Source organism: Neodiprion fabricii, chromosome 1, assembly GCF_021155785.1.
Source record: "Neodiprion fabricii isolate iyNeoFabr1 chromosome 1, iyNeoFabr1.1, whole genome shotgun sequence".
Classification (NCBI taxonomy): domain Eukaryota; kingdom Metazoa; phylum Arthropoda; class Insecta; order Hymenoptera; family Diprionidae; genus Neodiprion; species Neodiprion fabricii.
Genome location: NC_060239.1, coordinates 37646123 through 37664397, shown reverse-complemented (window position 1 = coordinate 37664397; position 18275 = coordinate 37646123). Strand labels below are relative to the sequence as shown.

At 44.5% G+C, this 18275-nt stretch overlaps 1 protein-coding gene across 4 annotated transcripts in view; it reads right to left on the bottom strand.

The window, feature by feature from the left end:
• Positions 1-656: 656 nt before the first annotated feature.
• LOC124188070 (follistatin-A) overlaps positions 657-18275 on the bottom strand; it is a 33329-nt gene continuing 15710 nt past the window's right edge. Inside the window, exons 2-6 of one of the 4 annotated variants that reach the window (XM_046580412.1) lie at positions 15959-16147; positions 15515-15736; positions 14699-14971; positions 4900-5186; positions 657-1323 (exon numbers count right to left, since the gene is read on the bottom strand). In XM_046580412.1, coding sequence (XP_046436368.1) covers positions 1291-1323; positions 4900-5186; positions 14699-14971; positions 15515-15736; positions 15959-16147 — 1004 coding nt within the window. In that variant the 3' untranslated portion in view covers positions 657-1290. Of the gene's footprint in view, positions 1324-1353; positions 1880-4895; positions 5187-14698; positions 14972-15514; positions 15737-15958; positions 16148-18275 lie in introns of those variants that run through there. The other 3 variants (XM_046580411.1, XM_046580413.1, XM_046580414.1) reach the window with 3 other exon arrangements.

Sequence of the window (18275 nt, the reverse complement as noted above, 5' to 3'; positions counted from 1 at the left end):
ATCAACGATTGGGTTAAGATATCCCAAATAATCGTAATTTTGATATCATCTACTGATCTTGAACAGTACCGTGTGAATAATTAATGACCGCAATTTGCACCACTGCGTTACAATTATATACACGCGTTCGCGTCGCTACGAGGCATTCGTCAAGCGGTCTATTTCCGGAGCGGCAGAAGACTTTGAGGTACATGTTGTTGCCGTCTGTGTTGCCGGCACTTTGCGGATAAACATATCGTAAATATTGCAACGTGTGTTTACAAGCTCTTCGAGTGGCGGCGCAGACAGGCGCACCTCGAGAGCTCGAGAGCTCTAATTTAGATAATATATCTCTCACCTCTCACCGAGCTCGCTACACTCCCGTCGAGATTCTCGACGTGCCAACTGATTCCTCGTCGCTCGAGTAATTCGTCGTCGACGGTTTCGGCCTCGCGTCCTTCTCGACTTTACCAATTGCGCTTCATTATTTATCCGCCTAATTTTGCCGGATCAATTAAGTACATGCCACTTTGAATGACCGTCCATCGTCACCCTTAATTAGCGCCTCAAGTGAACTGAAATTTATTGAACTCCTGATTGACATTCTCCGCGTCTAATTGCTATGTTCTCACGATTGATAGATCATCAATTTTACCCACAATTCTTCAACGGAAAGCTCACTTTTAATGCCCGCTATCTTGTCTCGTAATTCAACTGTCGGCGATGTGTTTTTTTTTTTTTTTTTTCTCGATTCTTGTAGCGCGTTTTTCCGGTCTTGGTTATTCGGAACAATGCTTGTCAATCCGCTTCTGATTTCCGGTAGAATCGGACCTCGCGTTACATTTTTCGTGTATAATATATAAGATGAAAAAAAAAAAAAAAATACAAAAGAGTATAAGATGGGGTGGATCGGATAACGGTGTATACGATGTATATACTTACAATAGAGATACGGTATCGTCGTCGACGAGTTAATCGATTAATTAAATAAATACTAAACTTAAGAACTTTGAATTACTGGTCTATCTAAGTCGCTACATTTCGAATACTTAAAAATTGATTTAACGTCACTGCAGCAGGCGAGATATTATTGCGGGCGTTACACTCGCCGTCGGGGGTCACGTCACTGCAGCTTGATAAGAGATTATCCGTATGTTGGCGTATTAGATACGCGGTCGTCGCTCTCTTTGGTGTCCAGAACCGGTCAAAACCCTCTAGTTTCGACGGCCGCCGTTTAGCATCGTCACAGAAGTCGCGACTCGCGTCTTGGAGCTCCGCTTTCCTTCACCCTCGACGAGTTTTCGGCCAGCTCTACGTCGTAAGCGAGTGACGTGTTGTTCCCATCTGCTCGCATGAAGCCAACGAAATAATTTTTTTTTTTTTGTTTGCTAATATTGCCCAACTAATTTATTAGTTCATACGAATTTCCACGAGATTTTTTCTCATTTTCATGCAAAGTTTTCGATTTTTGTTCCGCGGTGCGTTAAAGGTTACATATCGGGAGGATTCGTTGATGGTTAGAGATGCGAACGACGACGCTTCGCCGGCAAATAGGCAACTAGAGTTACACATTACACGCGGTAAGTACCCCAGGTGTAGCCTTAGTTGCCTATTTATAGGCGACGCGTTGTTCGCATCGATAAGCCTCGGGGAATCCGCTCTTTATCGAAAAGACCTGAGCGAAGTGGGGAACACGAAGAAAGAACGATATCACAGTTATTCGAATAAAATTTTTCGATTAAGCCGTTCACTCAAAATAAACGGAAATATTCCAATTTCCAAACTACGAGAATAATAAGGTACGTTTCTTTTTTGGGCGAAATGAGCGAGGTCAAAAAAATGGAGAACAAACAATTTTGTCTCGAATTTTACACCTTCCCTTATATTACATCCGCTATTCCTGTAAAAAAAAAAAAAGGTTAGCTGGAAGTAAATCAATTTTAGCGATTTAACCCCTTTCCTGTTTTCCGCAGCAGGAAACTTCGTACTTGTACATTGTACAATTTTTCCAAGTTTTCAATCGAGTTTCGTGTTATGTGCCGTGTACAGGCGATGCAGTGTTACGTGTTCGCGTTACGTGAAAATGACCGCACTGCGTGTCGTGTTAGTTACACGTGCGTTTCGTATCTGCGTCTGTAGGGCGGGGGGGGGGGGGGCGAAGAGTACGACGGAGGGGTTGGAGGGGAAACGATGGAATGTGCTTTCGTCCGAAGGCTGGCCAAGGGAGGACAGCATCCGGTATAATACCAGACGTCCGAATCCCTGCATCACGGGTGCGATTCGACACGTGCGGAATATCATCGAGCTTGAAAGGCAGCCGTATGAGCGGCGTGCATATGTGCAGCAGGTATGTTATGCACATGCAGCTTCCGTCGATCGAAGTGCCGTAGTAAGGTTGAGTGCAGTTCAACGTCGTACATAACAAGAATTATTCCTGACATCAGGGCTTGCCAAATCTCAATTGTGCAGTAAACAGCGTTATACCGAGATAGCCGCATGCAAGAGTCCGGTAAGGTGGTTGGAAGAGGCATGAATTCTGCAGGACTCTCTGCTATTTGGCCGGATTCTAAATTAATGATTTCAAGATAACCCTGAATTTTCCACTTATAACAACGACGAATTTAAATACTCCAGTTTAATCGAGTTTCGAATTTATAATGTGAAAAAACTTTTGAAAGAAGATAGCCAGGGTTGATGATAATACGAGCGAAAATTTCAAACGATTTCTGTAAGGTTCAATTTTTTAATGGTTGGGCAATGACGGTGTATCTTTATATCTAAGTTTGCGTTAAGCTCATCAAAATACGTGATTGTTCCGTATTAAAGTTTAACGAATACCGAAGATAGATCAAGAAGGTTTGAGAACCTCCACGAGGTGTAGGCAAGTAAACGAGTAAACAAGTAAGCCTGCCCAGTACCAACTTTCTGGAACTAAATTTCAGTTAGTTTTCTCTTCTTTCAGAATGTTCCATTCGGTTATTTCATTCATTTCTCTTATTCAGAATGTTTCATTCTACCGTCCCACATTTTTTTTCAATATTTTATTGTCGCGTTTTGGTATTTTGAACGTCTTAGAGTTCTAAATTTTTTCTACGATACCCATAAGAATCTGTGCATGAAACCCGACCTTTAACTCCTAATTTTTCAAAAACGGAACGGTCAAAGAACTTGAAATGCAAAAACATTTATTGGTGTTGATACTAAGTGTACGGATCCTAAAAATTAAAATGAACTCCTAGTACAATGTATGGGTACGACTCCCAAATTTCCTATGTAAGATGTGCAAAACCAATAAGATTCTTAGAGCTTTTCTTGCGTGAGAAAAGAACTTAACTAAAACGCCAAGGAATTTCCTGAGATCCCTGTGAATGTTCCCTTAAAGCCGGTGTACCGCGACGCCTCTTTAAAGCCACATCACGAGGTTCGTGCAACACGACGAGCCGGGATAAGTTGGGTTCGATGTAACGGAAAGCGTGACCTATTCGAGGTTTGAACTTTCTCCCACTATTCTACGGTTCGAAAAAACGTTGAGGAAACCCAGGTAGAGGCCCATCTGCGACGCCTAATTGAGAACGGAGTAAAAGTGCGCCTTGGGAGAAAGCTAAATTTACTCAAGCTGTCTAAATGCGTTGACCAGCGTGAGCTTGCAGCTTCGGTCAGTTTGACCGCCCCTCGATGATCCAGATTCTGCGGAGCCAGAATCAACCAACACTAACCTAGGCTACGAAACCACGCCGTAACTCGAGGCATTCCGCCGAGTATGAGCGTGCTTTGATCTTTACTCGGACGCTGTGTTCTATCCGCGAACTAGCAAAGCTCAGGGTGTCCGAAACCGACCCCGACAATGGAAAATCGGAGTACAATATCTGCGGGCCTCGTTTTTGGCTTGGGTTATATGTAGGTATTGTTATGTCGGTGCACGCGGTGTACAAATATAGATTATGGGTGGATATAACAAAATGAACAGCTGTCCGCATTCCCGGCTACGGGAATGTGGTATTTGAGAATATGGTATGTTTGTGTCTGCGCGTGTCAGTTTGGACAAAAATGAACGTTGTTTTCATTCAAGATATAACCTGCTGCGGGGCAAATCCATGCGTCGTAGCCCTGCGAAGAGAAATTCTCCCCGGTTTGAAACGCACGATGTATTTTCGATTTTAGGAGTGCCTTCAACTCCGATCCCCCCCCCCTCCCCTCTTTATACTGTACGAACCAACAGCTCCGATCTTTTTTGGAGTCTCGTTTTGCTGTCGGCTGCGTGATGATACTGCCGCTGCTGCTGCCATGTTGTGTCCGTGGACTTACGTCGTGCCGTGTTTAAGTTATCTCACGAGCGTGCTTCGGCGCCTCGTAAATTTGTCAAACGGATGTGTGTTATGCACGGTGAAAAGCGCGTAACATAAATTTTCACCGCCAACTAGCTATGCGCACACGGTCGCATACACGCGTATTCTCTGTGTATATATGTAATATATTCATAAATGTAGTGAGCTGCGCGCTATAATTACTGCAAACGGTAGAAATTTTCCTCCCTGATTTTCGTAATTAAGAGGAAACGGAAATATGTTATAACCACCTATAACCGTATAACCTCGAGTCAACATCCTCAATCCGATATTTCCTTTTTTTTCGATTATTTATTATGCCAAGAAGCTCTGGGTACGCCACGTTTATACATACATCGAACGACGAACTTTGGTCCAGTTTTTTGTTACCAGAACGGTGTGTTTCAAAAACCACTAATGGAATATTTTGCAATGTAAACTCGTAGTATTCGTCATTCGACGAACTCTGTATAAATATCGAAAATCGACGGATGATTGCACGGTAAAAATTAAATTGGTTATCGAATCGACAAACCTACGAAACTTTGTCGGAATAATGTTGTACAGAACGGATGAATTTGTTTTACGAACCTACGTGAATCGCAGCGTCGTAAAGGTTACAGGGTCCTGGATGAAGGGTCTCCAGTACGAAACCCGTCAGGCAGGCATCCTTAACGATGTGACACCAGCTGGGGTAGGTTATATTATTGGAGGCGCAGTACTGGGGGGTTGCGGCGGCCGAGGACGGGGACGAAGACGGGTTCCGGTTGCGTCTCCGAGGACATCGGTAGCTGCAGGTCACGCATCTTGGCCTGCCAGATCCCATCTCCGTCAAGCACGTCTGACCCTCTCGGCATCGGATGCTCGAACAGTCTGCAGCCTCTGAAATCAAGGAAAGGAACCTCTCCTTACCCATCTGTACATTCTCCAAATTCTTGCGGATTACTTTATTCTAATAACGGTATAATTATGTATTTTATGAAAATAAATAGCAATGAAATTGGAGAAATGATCAATGTCCTAGATTTTTTTCAACTATCCTGCAGACAAGTCTACTCCAAACATTTACTTCGCGTCTACAATATTTTGTAGAACAACTCGCTCGGAAAAGACAATTTATAAATTGTCTTTCTATTATAATACCATCATATCAGAATTTTAGAGTGATTTCATTTATTTTACAGTGTTTAAAGAGATCTCGTCGGGTTACTGCCCGGAAATATGTGACGTCATCGGCAATTTAACACACGGTAATTCCGCCTGGTTTTATGCAATTCAGGATACATTTTACCGAGAAATATAGCCGGCACGATTGAAATTCACATTATATGACAATAGGGGAACAACCGTACGAACGGCAGAGTTGGTTTTACTTGGACGCTGGTATTTATCCTAGATGATTACGAAATGGGGGGGATATTATTGTTAAAGTCTGCGGGGCTTAGTCGCTGACTATTTTTATTGTATACGGTTGATATATAGTCTCCTAGACGTCGGTCAACTGCGGCGAAAAATCGGAAGCAATCGTTTGGATTTAATGAGGTCGCAGCCGAACACGTGCGGGTCAACGTACGCTCCCCTACTCTATTTTGAAGGTCAACAATTTAGAAAACGACTATCCGGCTAGCCGGCCGACGACCGATTATTAGCGTTGGGTATACGTGTGTTGTTGCATAATTTTTTACTTTTTTTCACAGCTATAGGACGCTGTGCCACGTGTCGAGTCTCGGGTCAAGGCCCCTTGTAAATTCACTCGCGCATTTATATCGTGCTCCGAAAAGTTCATACTCATTCTCATTGCGCGATCTCGTCGCGCGGAATTGGAGTGAAGGAAATTTTTCAATCTAAATCGGGACGACTGAATGCTCAATTGGGGCGGGGTTGAAGTTACGAAATTGAAAAGTTTCGTAAGCGCCTGATTTCGAATTATTTTTTATGCCGAAACTTGAGGTAAAGAAATCAAACTTTTACCAAACAACAAAGTTTCGAATTTTCGGAAACCCGAGGGCTCAAAATTTACGTCACGATAGAGAAAAATTCCGAAAAATAAAGTTTCGATAGAGAAAAATTCCGAAAATGAGAAAAACCGAAAATCAGAGTGACGAGGATTCAGAAAATAAAAATATCGAAATTCCAAAACAAAGAAAAATCATAGTGGTCATCAAATTTCACCTAGTCAGAAATTCACAGAACCAAAATTTTTCAATCATTCGAAATTTCGATGTTTCAGATTTTTAAATTTTCTCATTTTCGCAGTTTCTGAACTTTGACTTGTCGAAATTACACTTTTTCGGCATTTTGTCCTTTGGGAATTTTGCACTTTCAGAACTTTGATCGTGAGTTTCGGATTATTCAAAACCTCGATGTCCCGTCAAAGCTTAATTTCTTTACTTTAATTTTCGCCGTCAAAAAATTGGAAATTTCAACCCAGCGCCGTTGAAACTAGTTATTTTTAGTTATTTTAATTTCATTTATAGCTTTCTCACAATTTCGACACACCAGAGTGTAAAAAATGTACCGCTAATCAGTGTCTCTGAATAACGTTTCATAAAAATTTACCAAAAACCACGACGATGGTAAAAACAGAGATCAAATTAGTAGCTCGTCGATACGTTACGAGTCTCTACATCATCTCTTCCATACCATAACCAAGGCGGATTCCACTCTGCTGATAATTATCTGGCACGTATACACAAAGTGGAATCTGAGACGAAGGAGGAGCAGCGGACGGGATGCTGGGAAGACTCCGAGAGGCATGCACACGATCAGAAGCGGACTGCCTACGCAAGCGGCATAGAAATCGGCAAGAGGAATCGCCGCGCAGCTTCCTTGTTCGCTGATTGCGAGCCTCCGAGGGAATCGGTTATGTATGTAGCCGCTCTTCGCCTTCCGCGCCCCGCTTCGGCCAACATAAGTAAATATCGCACGTACATCTTCCCTGGCCGCCGCCGCTCATTGTCAGAGTCGCGTACCACCTAGACACCGGACTCACATCTCGGCTTACCGGGGCAAAGAGGCCGCGAGATTAACCCGATTAGGCTACCCGAGATTCTCACCGCGCCACGTGCAGCGGCTTCTTCTTGCCCTCCGTGTTTCTTTCCTGCATTCGGTATCGTGCTCGACGGCAGTGGGTGTCGGGGAAGAAAAGTACACCCTGCTCAAGATTGCCCTGTCTTAAATCGTACGACGTTATGACCGAAATCGACGTGTCACTTGTTGCGTGATTTATCTTGTAAATTCGAGAATAATGTGTAAAGAATTACGCACGAAATCGCAGAAACGCGAATCGTGCTTTTGGAATTTATTGCCTGATTTTTTGTATATTTATCTCGAATTTATAAAATAAACCATCTAATAAGTTACTCGTTGAATTTCGTCGTAACATCTTATTATCATATCGTAATTCAGTTGCGAATTTTACCTCCAGAATCACTGAGGAAAGAGTTCATTTACTGTTAATAAGCGTATGTTCAGATATGAGGATATGAATGGTTTGTTAATATTATCCAATTTAAGTTGAGCCAAATAATGATGAAACATTTATTTCGCCATGTCAAAATATAAATTTGTTAACAGTAAATCAACTCTTTTTAAACTAGTTTAAACTAGAAATTTCGCCGATTGTACGCGAATAACCAAACGACGAAATTTCTATTTTACGAGTTTTATAAATGCAATTCACTAAGATATGATTATCTCGAAAATTAAGCTTATACTCATAGAAAAATTGCTTGATGTTCTTATGTATTGAAAAATTGTTATCTGATTCAAGCCACATAATTTATTTGAATTAACAAAACATTTCTTTCGCTATATTCGATCCACCATATTCGGTAAATGCAAACCTGTTTATTCAGCTGTTGTTGAAAATATCAAAATTGCAGACAAGGTGGAATCATATAATACAATTCGTGAAATTGTCCATACACGAAATAAAGGACTGCAATTTCCCCCCATTAACTGCAACAAATTACAAGCTCCGCGAGAATTTTCCCCTTCAATTAATACACTCGGCATGGCAGCACCTGCAAGTGCTAATTCCTTGGTTTGACTTTGCTTTCCACGAGTTCGCGAATCGTATAATAAGCAAATTACTTAACGCTTTTAGCCCAGATGGTTTCGCGAATACGTGTCTTTCGAAACGAGCGTGTGTGTATTTGAGGAGTCATGCTGCAGTCGAGGAAAAAAAGCTCGAGCCGCAGGAGGATGAAAGATAAGAAGCTGGCGCGTGAAGATGGATATTTGCGCACTTGTCTTTGCGAAGCTTTCAGCAATTGTCTCGGTATTTTTAACCGCACTTTGGGCCCTCTACAGTTTTATGGCCGGTACAGTCCTCCTCAACTCCTTACGGCGGCGCTCGATCCTCGAGGAGTTGAGACGACCCGGAGACCCGGTGCTGCAGGCCTCCACCCTTATTGATGTTTGCTTGAGATTCAGCGCGGGTAGAAACTTTTCGCACCTCTTTCTCGAGTGTTGACCCTGCGACACCTAGCACGCGAATCACCCTGACCGGTGACCACCATGTTTGCTTATTTGCTCAGCGACCGCTGTTCCGAGGCATTGTGTGCATACCCTCCTCTTCGCGGTCACTTCGAGGTGCTAAGTGCTCCACGTCTCCTCCTCATCCGCTCTCACTGCACTCGCTTATCTTCTTTTCCACGCTTACGTGCAAGTACTGTCAGAGGTTACCGCACGACGTCAAAATGTCACCGTAGCATCGCGATCCATCCGTTAGGGTGGTTATTTTTGAACCTTGTTTCGATTTTCTGAAGGTAGTGCTCGAAAAATTTGTGACAATTACTGGAAAAACACCTGGAGGAGGTAGGAAAATATTTTTTATATATTTTTCACTGTTTCTTTTTTTTTTTTTTTCTGTACTTGGCAAATTTTTCTAGTGGCACTCCTAGAGAAACAAAAGTGAAAAAATGAACTACTTTAATAGCCATTCTTTGCTTCCTTTGATGTATTTCGGGCTCTTCCCGCGTTTTAAACACTCGCACATCGAGTACCAGCGATTTATTCACTATCTCCGTAGTTTGCTCATCGCCTCGGTGACTGCTCTGCAGTATTTGCTCGCATCATTTAAAACTGCCCGTGACTGACTGTGTCGACCACAAACGTTCAGATTTTCACACGTCATAATCCATTTTACAGTCCGCCATGATGTTGGGTCCAAAGACCAGACGACGGTGACTCGACTTGCTGATTCGAAATTGCATTGCACCGAAGAATCAAGCCTCATGATACCTCATGATACTTCATGATTCCTCATTCCATAATCGCGTTCTTCTCGAGGCATACCTGTAATTCGAGCCACTCATTGCCGGTCGAGAAAATGCCTCGAAATGATGATCGCAGCTCGCGCCGTGCTGTCCGGTCATAACCGGATTATTAAGTTTTCGTTTCGGTCATAGCGTTTCGTCGATTGTCTTGAGCTCGGGTGTGGCGTAGAAGTGAACTGGTTTCATGGGGGTTGCGCGGCGTCTGGAAGATGAACGTTTCGTACTCCTCGACCATGTTCTCTTCCCGTATCCAGCTTTGCCATAATTCAACAGGTCCAAGGTATAAGAACTTTTACCCACAGCCAAAGAAAAGCTCTCGGACTTTCCTCCGATCGAAGATGAAATTTTCGTGAAGACAAACCGTGACGTTCCGCCAAGTCTCGGATGGAGGTTTGGGCCTCTCAGGGAGTGTTTACATTCGGTGTATAATGCACGTCGGTAGGTACGTCATCCGCAAAGGTGATTCTGGGCGAGGGGGAAGCAAGCGCGGGGATCTCCGTCGAAGGCATTAAACTCTGGGGCAGAGTTTGCGACTGGGAATGGGAGGAGGTAGGGGGGAGGGGGCAGGGGCAGGGGGGGGGGTGGCGGTGAGGCCCATGCACGGTGAGTACTGCAAAAAGAATGACGCAACGGAGCCGCTGCACCGCAGCACAGCGCCAAGTTCTGGGGCCCAGGCATCGCGGACTCGGCTGCCTGGAGACTCGGCGAGGCCCTTCGCAGCTCACTCCGACGGTCTCTTCGTCCTGCACCGGCTGAATGTGCGCCTGTGTGCTTGCGAGGAGTCACGAGTGGGGCCCAGGGCCCAGGGCGCGTAACGCTCAACCTTGTTTACATCCAGCCATCCGGGAGATGGGAGTTGATGACCCCGTCGGTAGGCACGGGCGCCTATCTACCCACCGAGACACCGGGCACCGATCCCCTTTCGCTCTACGGCAAGGCAGCAGCTTCTTCTTGTATATATATACATGGGTATATACGTACATGTATACATATATACTTACTCCAGATACCAACAACGATACCCGTTCAGACGTAGTAAGCGTTCCGTATATCGGTCCTCAAGTTTGCATTCCCAGATCGCCGGGTCACGTTCTTTGTTTACATAGTAGGTATGCGTATCATCATCGCGCTGTCGAGATTGTTTTCATTTTGCTGCTTCTGCGTTGTCTAATCCTGCACTTCCCGATTATTATTAATCCCCCTCCCCCTTCATAGCGAACGAAGAGCATTATTTTAAAGCCCTTCAGTGCTGCGGACTCGGACCGATTATTGTGCCAGAAGATTCTTCTCACTCGAAAAAATCCTGGTCTATAATTTATTTGTTTTGCTTAGGTGTTTTCTTCTCCGTGTTCTAAATCAACACTTGTTGATTGCCTTTGTCGTTGAATCAGGGAATTTTTGGTCCTTGTTCGGGGAAAACGTGTGTAAAAACTCTGTATTATCGCATTGACCCGCCAAATGCACGGGCATCAAGTCACGTGATTTCATTCGAAGATTCAAGAAATTCCCGCCGAGTCGTTTTTTGTCCGCTTGTCAGGATGATCAACCTAGTTACGGCGAGACGCGAGCTAGAAAATTGGCAGAAATCCCGAGGTTATTTTGCGTTGACAGTTTGAAACATCCGATCGTGACGGGTCCGCATTTGAATCAACATAATCTTGAAAGCTCGCACGTATAACTGACAGTTTTCGCAGTGGTCGAACCAGACAGAGTTGGCGAGCCTGTCTGTATAATACATTGGAAAAACTTGGCGCATGCGCGGTCCGATGCTCAGTATTCCAAGACTCTCGTATGAAACAATTTATCAGGGAAGCTGTACTCATTGAATACTCGGAAATCGAAAGTTTATCGAATATCTTGCGGTAGTTTTGAATATTTATCACATATCAGCCTCGCTGCTCCGCTCCACGTGTTCGCAAAATGGCTTGGCCGTTTGTCTATTTATCGACACATTGGTTTGTTTATTTATTTATTTATTAATTATTATTTTTTTTTTCAATCCATCGACCGTCAAGGCTACGAGCACATCGCGTGCGGGTCGGTTTACCGCGTGGAGGAAGAGGAGAGGATGGAGGGAGCTGTGCCCTGCATAAGAAATCGACGCGGCGGCGTCGCCGGTTTATTTTCGGAGTGATTGGTTGCGGTGGCGTCCCGTCGTAAGGACTGACGGCGCTGCAGTTACCGGTCGCTGGCACCGGGGGAGATAGAGAGGGATAAAGAGAGAAGGAGAGAGAGAGAGAGTTTTTGGGCAAGTTGGGGCCCTGCCTGCTTCGGTCGCGTGGGCGACGCGACGCTCGGTCAACGAACCCGGGAGCAAGGACGTCGCAAGGTCACCAGAACCGGACGCCCCGAGCGCGACGCGACGTCCTGTCCCAACCCCGAACACGCGACCACCCCCGTCTGATCGGCGCTGGCACCAAGCGACGTCTTGCGTCAATGCGAATTAGGGGTGAGGGGGGAAATTTGAAGAGTCGAAAATCACGAGTAGGGTGAGTAGGGTTAACGGAGGAAGAAGAAATATTTTACGTGGTTTTTGGAAATAATTTCCGTGTCAACGATTTCTAGAATTACGTTCAGGGCGGGAATCGTGTTTTTAATTTCTAAAGTTTTCGACACTTTTACAGAGCAGAATCGAATTAATTTTAACCGTTCATAGGATCTGAGAAATTGGCTCAAGTCGAAAGCTGCGATTAGTTAAACAGTCGAGCTTTTTTTTCTCCTCATAAAACAACGACGTAGTTACGAATGTCGCGTCGCGGCGTCGGTTCGAATTAACCGAAGCTTCCACTTGTTTCAGTTGAATGTACAATAACTTATACGTATAGTGTAAATATACAGAACTCGCATTGTTTCCAATTGGGTTGGATAACCTATCGAGATCGAAATCTAGGAATGTCTAGAAAAGCAGCGTACGAGAAAGGTATACAAGAAAGAAAAAAGAGAAGTCGGAGCGGGGAAAAAAATCGTTGGAATCGATTGTAAGACGATTGGTAGCAAATGAGGTTCGTTCGTTATAGTTGTGTAGGAAATGATCGAGCTCGTGCAACAGAAAGTGAAGAAAGAGCAAGAAAGAGGGAGGTGAGGGAGCTTTTTTACTCGTGGCTTCTTACCCTTCGGATTGCGGAGCGCGTGTTCGCGATACATGCGTTATACGTACCTACACATATGTACAGAGGACACGTATGCAGGGTATGTGTATATACGGTAATCGAATAGGCGGAATTATTATTCGAGGAAAGATTCTCTCTTTATGAATGCCATACCTTTCGGACTTTACAGCACCTGCCAAGATTCGGGGGATTGCAAACAGGCAACAATAAGGCTAATTCCGATGCAAAACGGCGCTGGTATATGTATATTGCCGTGGTGCGTTAGCGAGATGCGTACGTATTTTTTTACATCTTTCTCTCTCTCTCTCTCTCTCTTTCCCTCCTATCGCCGATTTTTTTTCTCATCCTCTGCCTTCTTTGCATCGTTTCTTTCTTCATTCCCCTTATACGGTCGATCCTTACGATGCCCAACGCCGCGATGTCGAGACGCTGCCAGATATTGGTCAGGCAAAAACGACATCGGTAACCTGCAGTTACGGCACCTCCTCTCTCTCTCTCTCTCTCTCTCTCTCTCTCAAAGGCCTCCTCTCACTTGGAATTCAGGCATCGTCAGCTGTTTTATGGCAATGTTAAATTCTATTTTTACGACCTCGCTATTCCTGGCCCTAAATAACCTATATTTAGACCGCGACGCAGGCAACGGCGTTCTTGCATACCATCGATACCGTCGCGGTGCACTTTACATTTTTCCGGAACAACTCGACGAGTATTCCATTTTGACGAACGTCAAGCCTTCGCATTTTTGGCCAGGTTTAGCACCGGTTGATTTGCAATTGGAAAAATGTTAGAAACCCGAATTTACCTCGAATCCAAAATTTTGTTTCGTTGGTGGAACAAAACATTCCCAGGCGTACGATTCTTGTTTATAAATTATTTTTTTTTGGCAGTTCTGTATCCAATCGGTACACTGGAAATTCTGTATAGACAAGACCATGGTACCTAAAAACGTTCGTAACGCGTCATGACACGAGTCGAATTTTTTTCACGTCCATTTTTGCTCTGAGAGACGAAACGCGTTCTTCGAGCTTTGTACTTGTATATAATCACTTCTGTCACACTACCGTACCTAGGGATACTTTTTTGTTCGCGTTCACTATCATCGAAGCAATTAACATTGCTGAAGATTTTCCGAACGGTTCTTTCTCCTTGACTAACTTTTCAATGGGACTGTGGGTCACATTCGACCTCAACGATTTTAACTCATTCCTCTTTCCTTATTACCATTATATCACCATTGTTACCATAACCATCGTCGTCGTCGTTGTCCTCACCGTAATTTTTATACCTTCTTTATTTTCCGTTCAGCGAAACGGCACGCCAGAAGTGTCTGGTATGTTATGCGTAATGACACCGTTCCACGTCTCTCTGCGGATCTTCTGGATCCTTATAGCTGCCGGGAGCGGCGGGAAAAAAGAGGCCCAAACAGGGCCCACCCAGCTATATAAATTGCATATAATCCGGACTGCGGTCGCAACTGAATGCATGGATATTAATTCCAGCCGCTACCGTAAAGATGGCCCCCAAGACCCGATCTCTGAACATCCTGTGCATTGCGTACGCGCGAAATTATGCACAATATTATTTATCACTTTGTTCGACCTCGATTCATCTTCTCCGTACTACCGCACCACGTTCTTTTTCGATCTTCTACAACTTCGTCATCTTGTATCGAACGAAGTCTAGACTTACAAGTATCATGCTAGTGGAATTTTACAGGTACAGGTTTAAAATTTTTTGAACATGACGCTCGTACTTTGAACAATTTGAATTCATTTACGCGTCACTGGTACTGTGGATTCCACGGGTCTTTAAACATCTCGTTGAGTATGTGAAAAAAAAGTTTCATCAAATTTTGGCGGGAAAATTGCCTAGACAAGTTTCTTTGACGAAAAAAGAAACTAAAGAAAATTCTGTCGGGCATGAAAGATGAAAATGGCGGCAATTTCGAACGTTGGATGTTCAGGTCTTGACTCTAGAATGAATGAACGAATGATCGACTCACGTTTGCATCGTCCTTTATAAGCGATGGGAATGGCTCGTCCAGCTCTGCAGGCCGCGAGTCGGAGATGGCAGGCGCTCTTGTAGGTGTTTCCGTCGGCTCCGCATACTGGCCGATTCCCTGCGGCCTGAAGGGCCTCGTGAATCCCGGGAAGTCCGTGACGGCCCTGAACCGAGGGGGCTGGACACCTCCGGGCGCACTTCACGCAGTGCGGACTCAGGTTTTGGTCGAGGAGGCAGCTTCGACCCGGACCGCAACGCACCCCCGTGCACGAACCTGCCCGACACTTGACGCGTTACTTCCCTTGGTGGAGGTCGTTAATAACTTTCGCAAAACGCGCTCCCCCCTCTCAAATCAACCATCAAGACTGTTATCCCCCTAGAAAAAGCTGCCTGCTTCGTGGCAGCGACGACTTTTGTGCTAAAAGTTATCGTTATTGAATTACCAACTAACTATACATCCACCGCAACGGTTATATAACTGAACATGAGGTGTTCGTTTTACTGAAAAATGACCTGCCGAGTCGTGTTTTTTTCTTTTTTCTTTTTTAGTGAACGTAAATGAAACCGTTGTCTTGAAAATTGAAATCTGATCATCATCGTCTGTTGATGATACTCAATTTGCGGCACAGCTTTTCCATAACCCTTTATTACAGTGACTCCATTGAGTATATAATTTAAATAATGTCTCCTCGGTTAAAGATTTAAAATCATATCTAGATCAGATTTTATTTATAAAAAAAAGTATCCATTTTACGTCGTGGGAAACGAAGCGGAGTATATAATAATCAGTTGTGTCTTATCTGTGTCAAATACTCACTTTGACAGTGGCCATTGTAAGCGACGGCCAGGTCGTGGCTGTCCTTCCTGCAGGCCCGTTTCTTAAGCCTGCAAAGACTCCGGTAGCTCCGTCCGTCCGTTCCGCAAACCGGACCTCCACCACCTCTTGGCGCCTTGCAATCAGAATTGCAAACGCACCTCGGCCGCCCCCGACGAACGATGCACTTCTTTCCCTCCTCGCAGCGAACCTCCGTGCAAGTTTCTGCGTCAGGATAAATAGTTGAGGCGGGAACGAGGCGAACGAAGAATGTCAGATGACGGTGAATGGTGACCATTTATCGGGATTAGCGATTCACAAGGAGAGTATCAGACCTCGAGATCACGGAATATTCCACTTAAACGTCTAGGGATGTTTTTTACCCCAAGTTTCATCCATATCCGATACTTTCCTTGTCGGCTACTCGTTGTCAGGGTCTAAACTCACCTCGGCAAGGCCGGCAGGGCACGCCGCCCCCTAAAACCCTCCAGAAGAAGAGGGTACCGCTGTCCAAGTCTTCATCGGAGTAGGCAGTGGCTGCTGCGGTGTTCGAGGCGCAGCAATCCTTCCGGGATATTCCTTGTGCCAGTAATTCCGTGCATCTGCCGTTCCGGATAGAAGACCAACAGATACCGCCTGAAATAAGAAACGGTGTTTTGTTTTTTTTTTTTTAGCAAGCATTCGTGAGTCCACGGTGATACGATTTTAAGATTTATCCGTCTGGTCCGTGCCGAGGACGATTAGTGTTTTTAACCCCATTCGTTGATGCAACGATTAGAGACCGTAGTTCGGAGGAGAAATTTGGTAGACGCTGACGTCGAGATATGTGAACAGTTATAAAATTATCCCGTGCACGGGAATAACGGCAGTCCAATGTTGAGAGTACCGTATGAAAAAGAAGAAGAAAAAACGGAAAATAGAAAAAAGAGTCAACCATTGAAGAAAAAAGAAAAAAAATGTATATATTCCGTTAACCGTTACGTTATAATAGCGAGCAGTAATTTTATTTATACGTATACCTGTATACGAACTATTCAGTAATACCAGTCATGCTAATGACCAACAAAATGCTTTTGAGTACGGACCCAGACCTTAGTTTCACATCTACGTTTACTACAGTAGAACCTCACCGGTTACTCGACTCGCACTTTCAAGTGCGCCTGCGCAAAGTTTTTCCTTTGTTTAGACAGGCTGGCCAACTCTGATTGGGATCCAGCGCGAACTGTCAATACGAGTAAGCGTTTCGAGGTTATGTCAGCTTGAACATAGAACCGTCAGATTTTGGCTATCCAAAGTTACCAAGAAAACACAGCTTCGAGACGCCTCCGAATTTCGATAGCTCAGCTAAGTGTACCAGTTATTGACCCTTTTATTTTCCAAGATTACAAATTGACTGTGCAAATTGTGAATTTCTCGATGACTAAAACCAATTGAAAGAGGATTAGACACTAGAAAGTTATTTTTTGGTAATTTTAGAACTAAGGATCAAACAGACACGACGAAAAAAGATCAATAGTTGGAACTGGGTGGATATCTGGTACACTTACCTTACCATTTGGACGAAAATGTGTCGGTCAAACAGACACGCAAACAAATCAGAACCCGGTGCGAGTCAGTCGAAACTACGAATGAAGTCACACGATTTGGCGCATGCGCAATCGGTGTGCTGCAGCTGTCAAAGTCCGTGAAATATGCAAAGTTCTACTGTAGCCAGTGTACCCGTGATTTTTCTTCCTTCGTCATTCTTGTCGTGATTCTTACGCGATCGCCATAGCTCTAGTGGGATTTTGCTGTCTCATATAGCAAAGTCTCCGCAGGCGAACGGAGTCGACATCCAGTTACTTGTTAGCGCAATCCGCGAGCTGTTCGGTATTCGTCAATTTTTCATTGTTAAAGTCGAGCCGTCAATATTCGTACGGGTATTCCGGCAATGTGGTGGGAATTGTTGCAGCGCACCGACGATCAGAGGCAACTGAAGCATGATCTAGGCGCATTAAAATCGCCCAAGATCGCCGAAGGGTATGCGGCGTTCTGCCGCTGTTGCGCTGATCGGAATGTGGAGCTTAGCTGACTCGCGTAGACCGGCTAGAAAATCGCGCTATATAATTAACCGTCGAGTAACGACAGCGAGAGAGAGAGAGAGAGAGAGAGAGAGAAGTGAACGATTAGCGCTGCGCTCTGCGGAAAAGTAGCACGAGGCTACCTATCCTCACACAGCAGGCACCATTATGCACTTCAACGTCTCGTTTCTACACGATATTCTAGCCGAGCCTAGACACCGTGTACCCTGAGTCTGATGGATGCAGATTGCAGATGCAGGATGCAGGAGAACGGCGCAGGACGTGGAACACGCCATCAGCCTTCGCTCGCTTCCCAGCTCGTTATGCAGAAATGCGAGCTGTGGTACACGGTGAAATATCTGGTCGCTATGCGTCGGCAGAAAATTGACCTTTAATGTTGGCAAAAACCTGGAGAATTTTCATCTTGAATTCCAGGCGCACTCGCATTCATCATTGGACTAAAATCAATCCCGGAATTCTTGAAATTTGGATTGGTGTAAGAAATTTGAATTGCCGATTGATACAAGGACCGGAATATCGAATTTTCATTGACACGAAAATCTTATTCGCAGAATTCAAAAATGTCGAAAGTTCAAGTACTGAAACTTGAAAACATGGTAGGTAACTCGAAATACAGAAAGAGAAAGTATAGAAAGGTCAAGATATGGAACAGCAAAATGGAGAATCTGTATTCGATTACATAT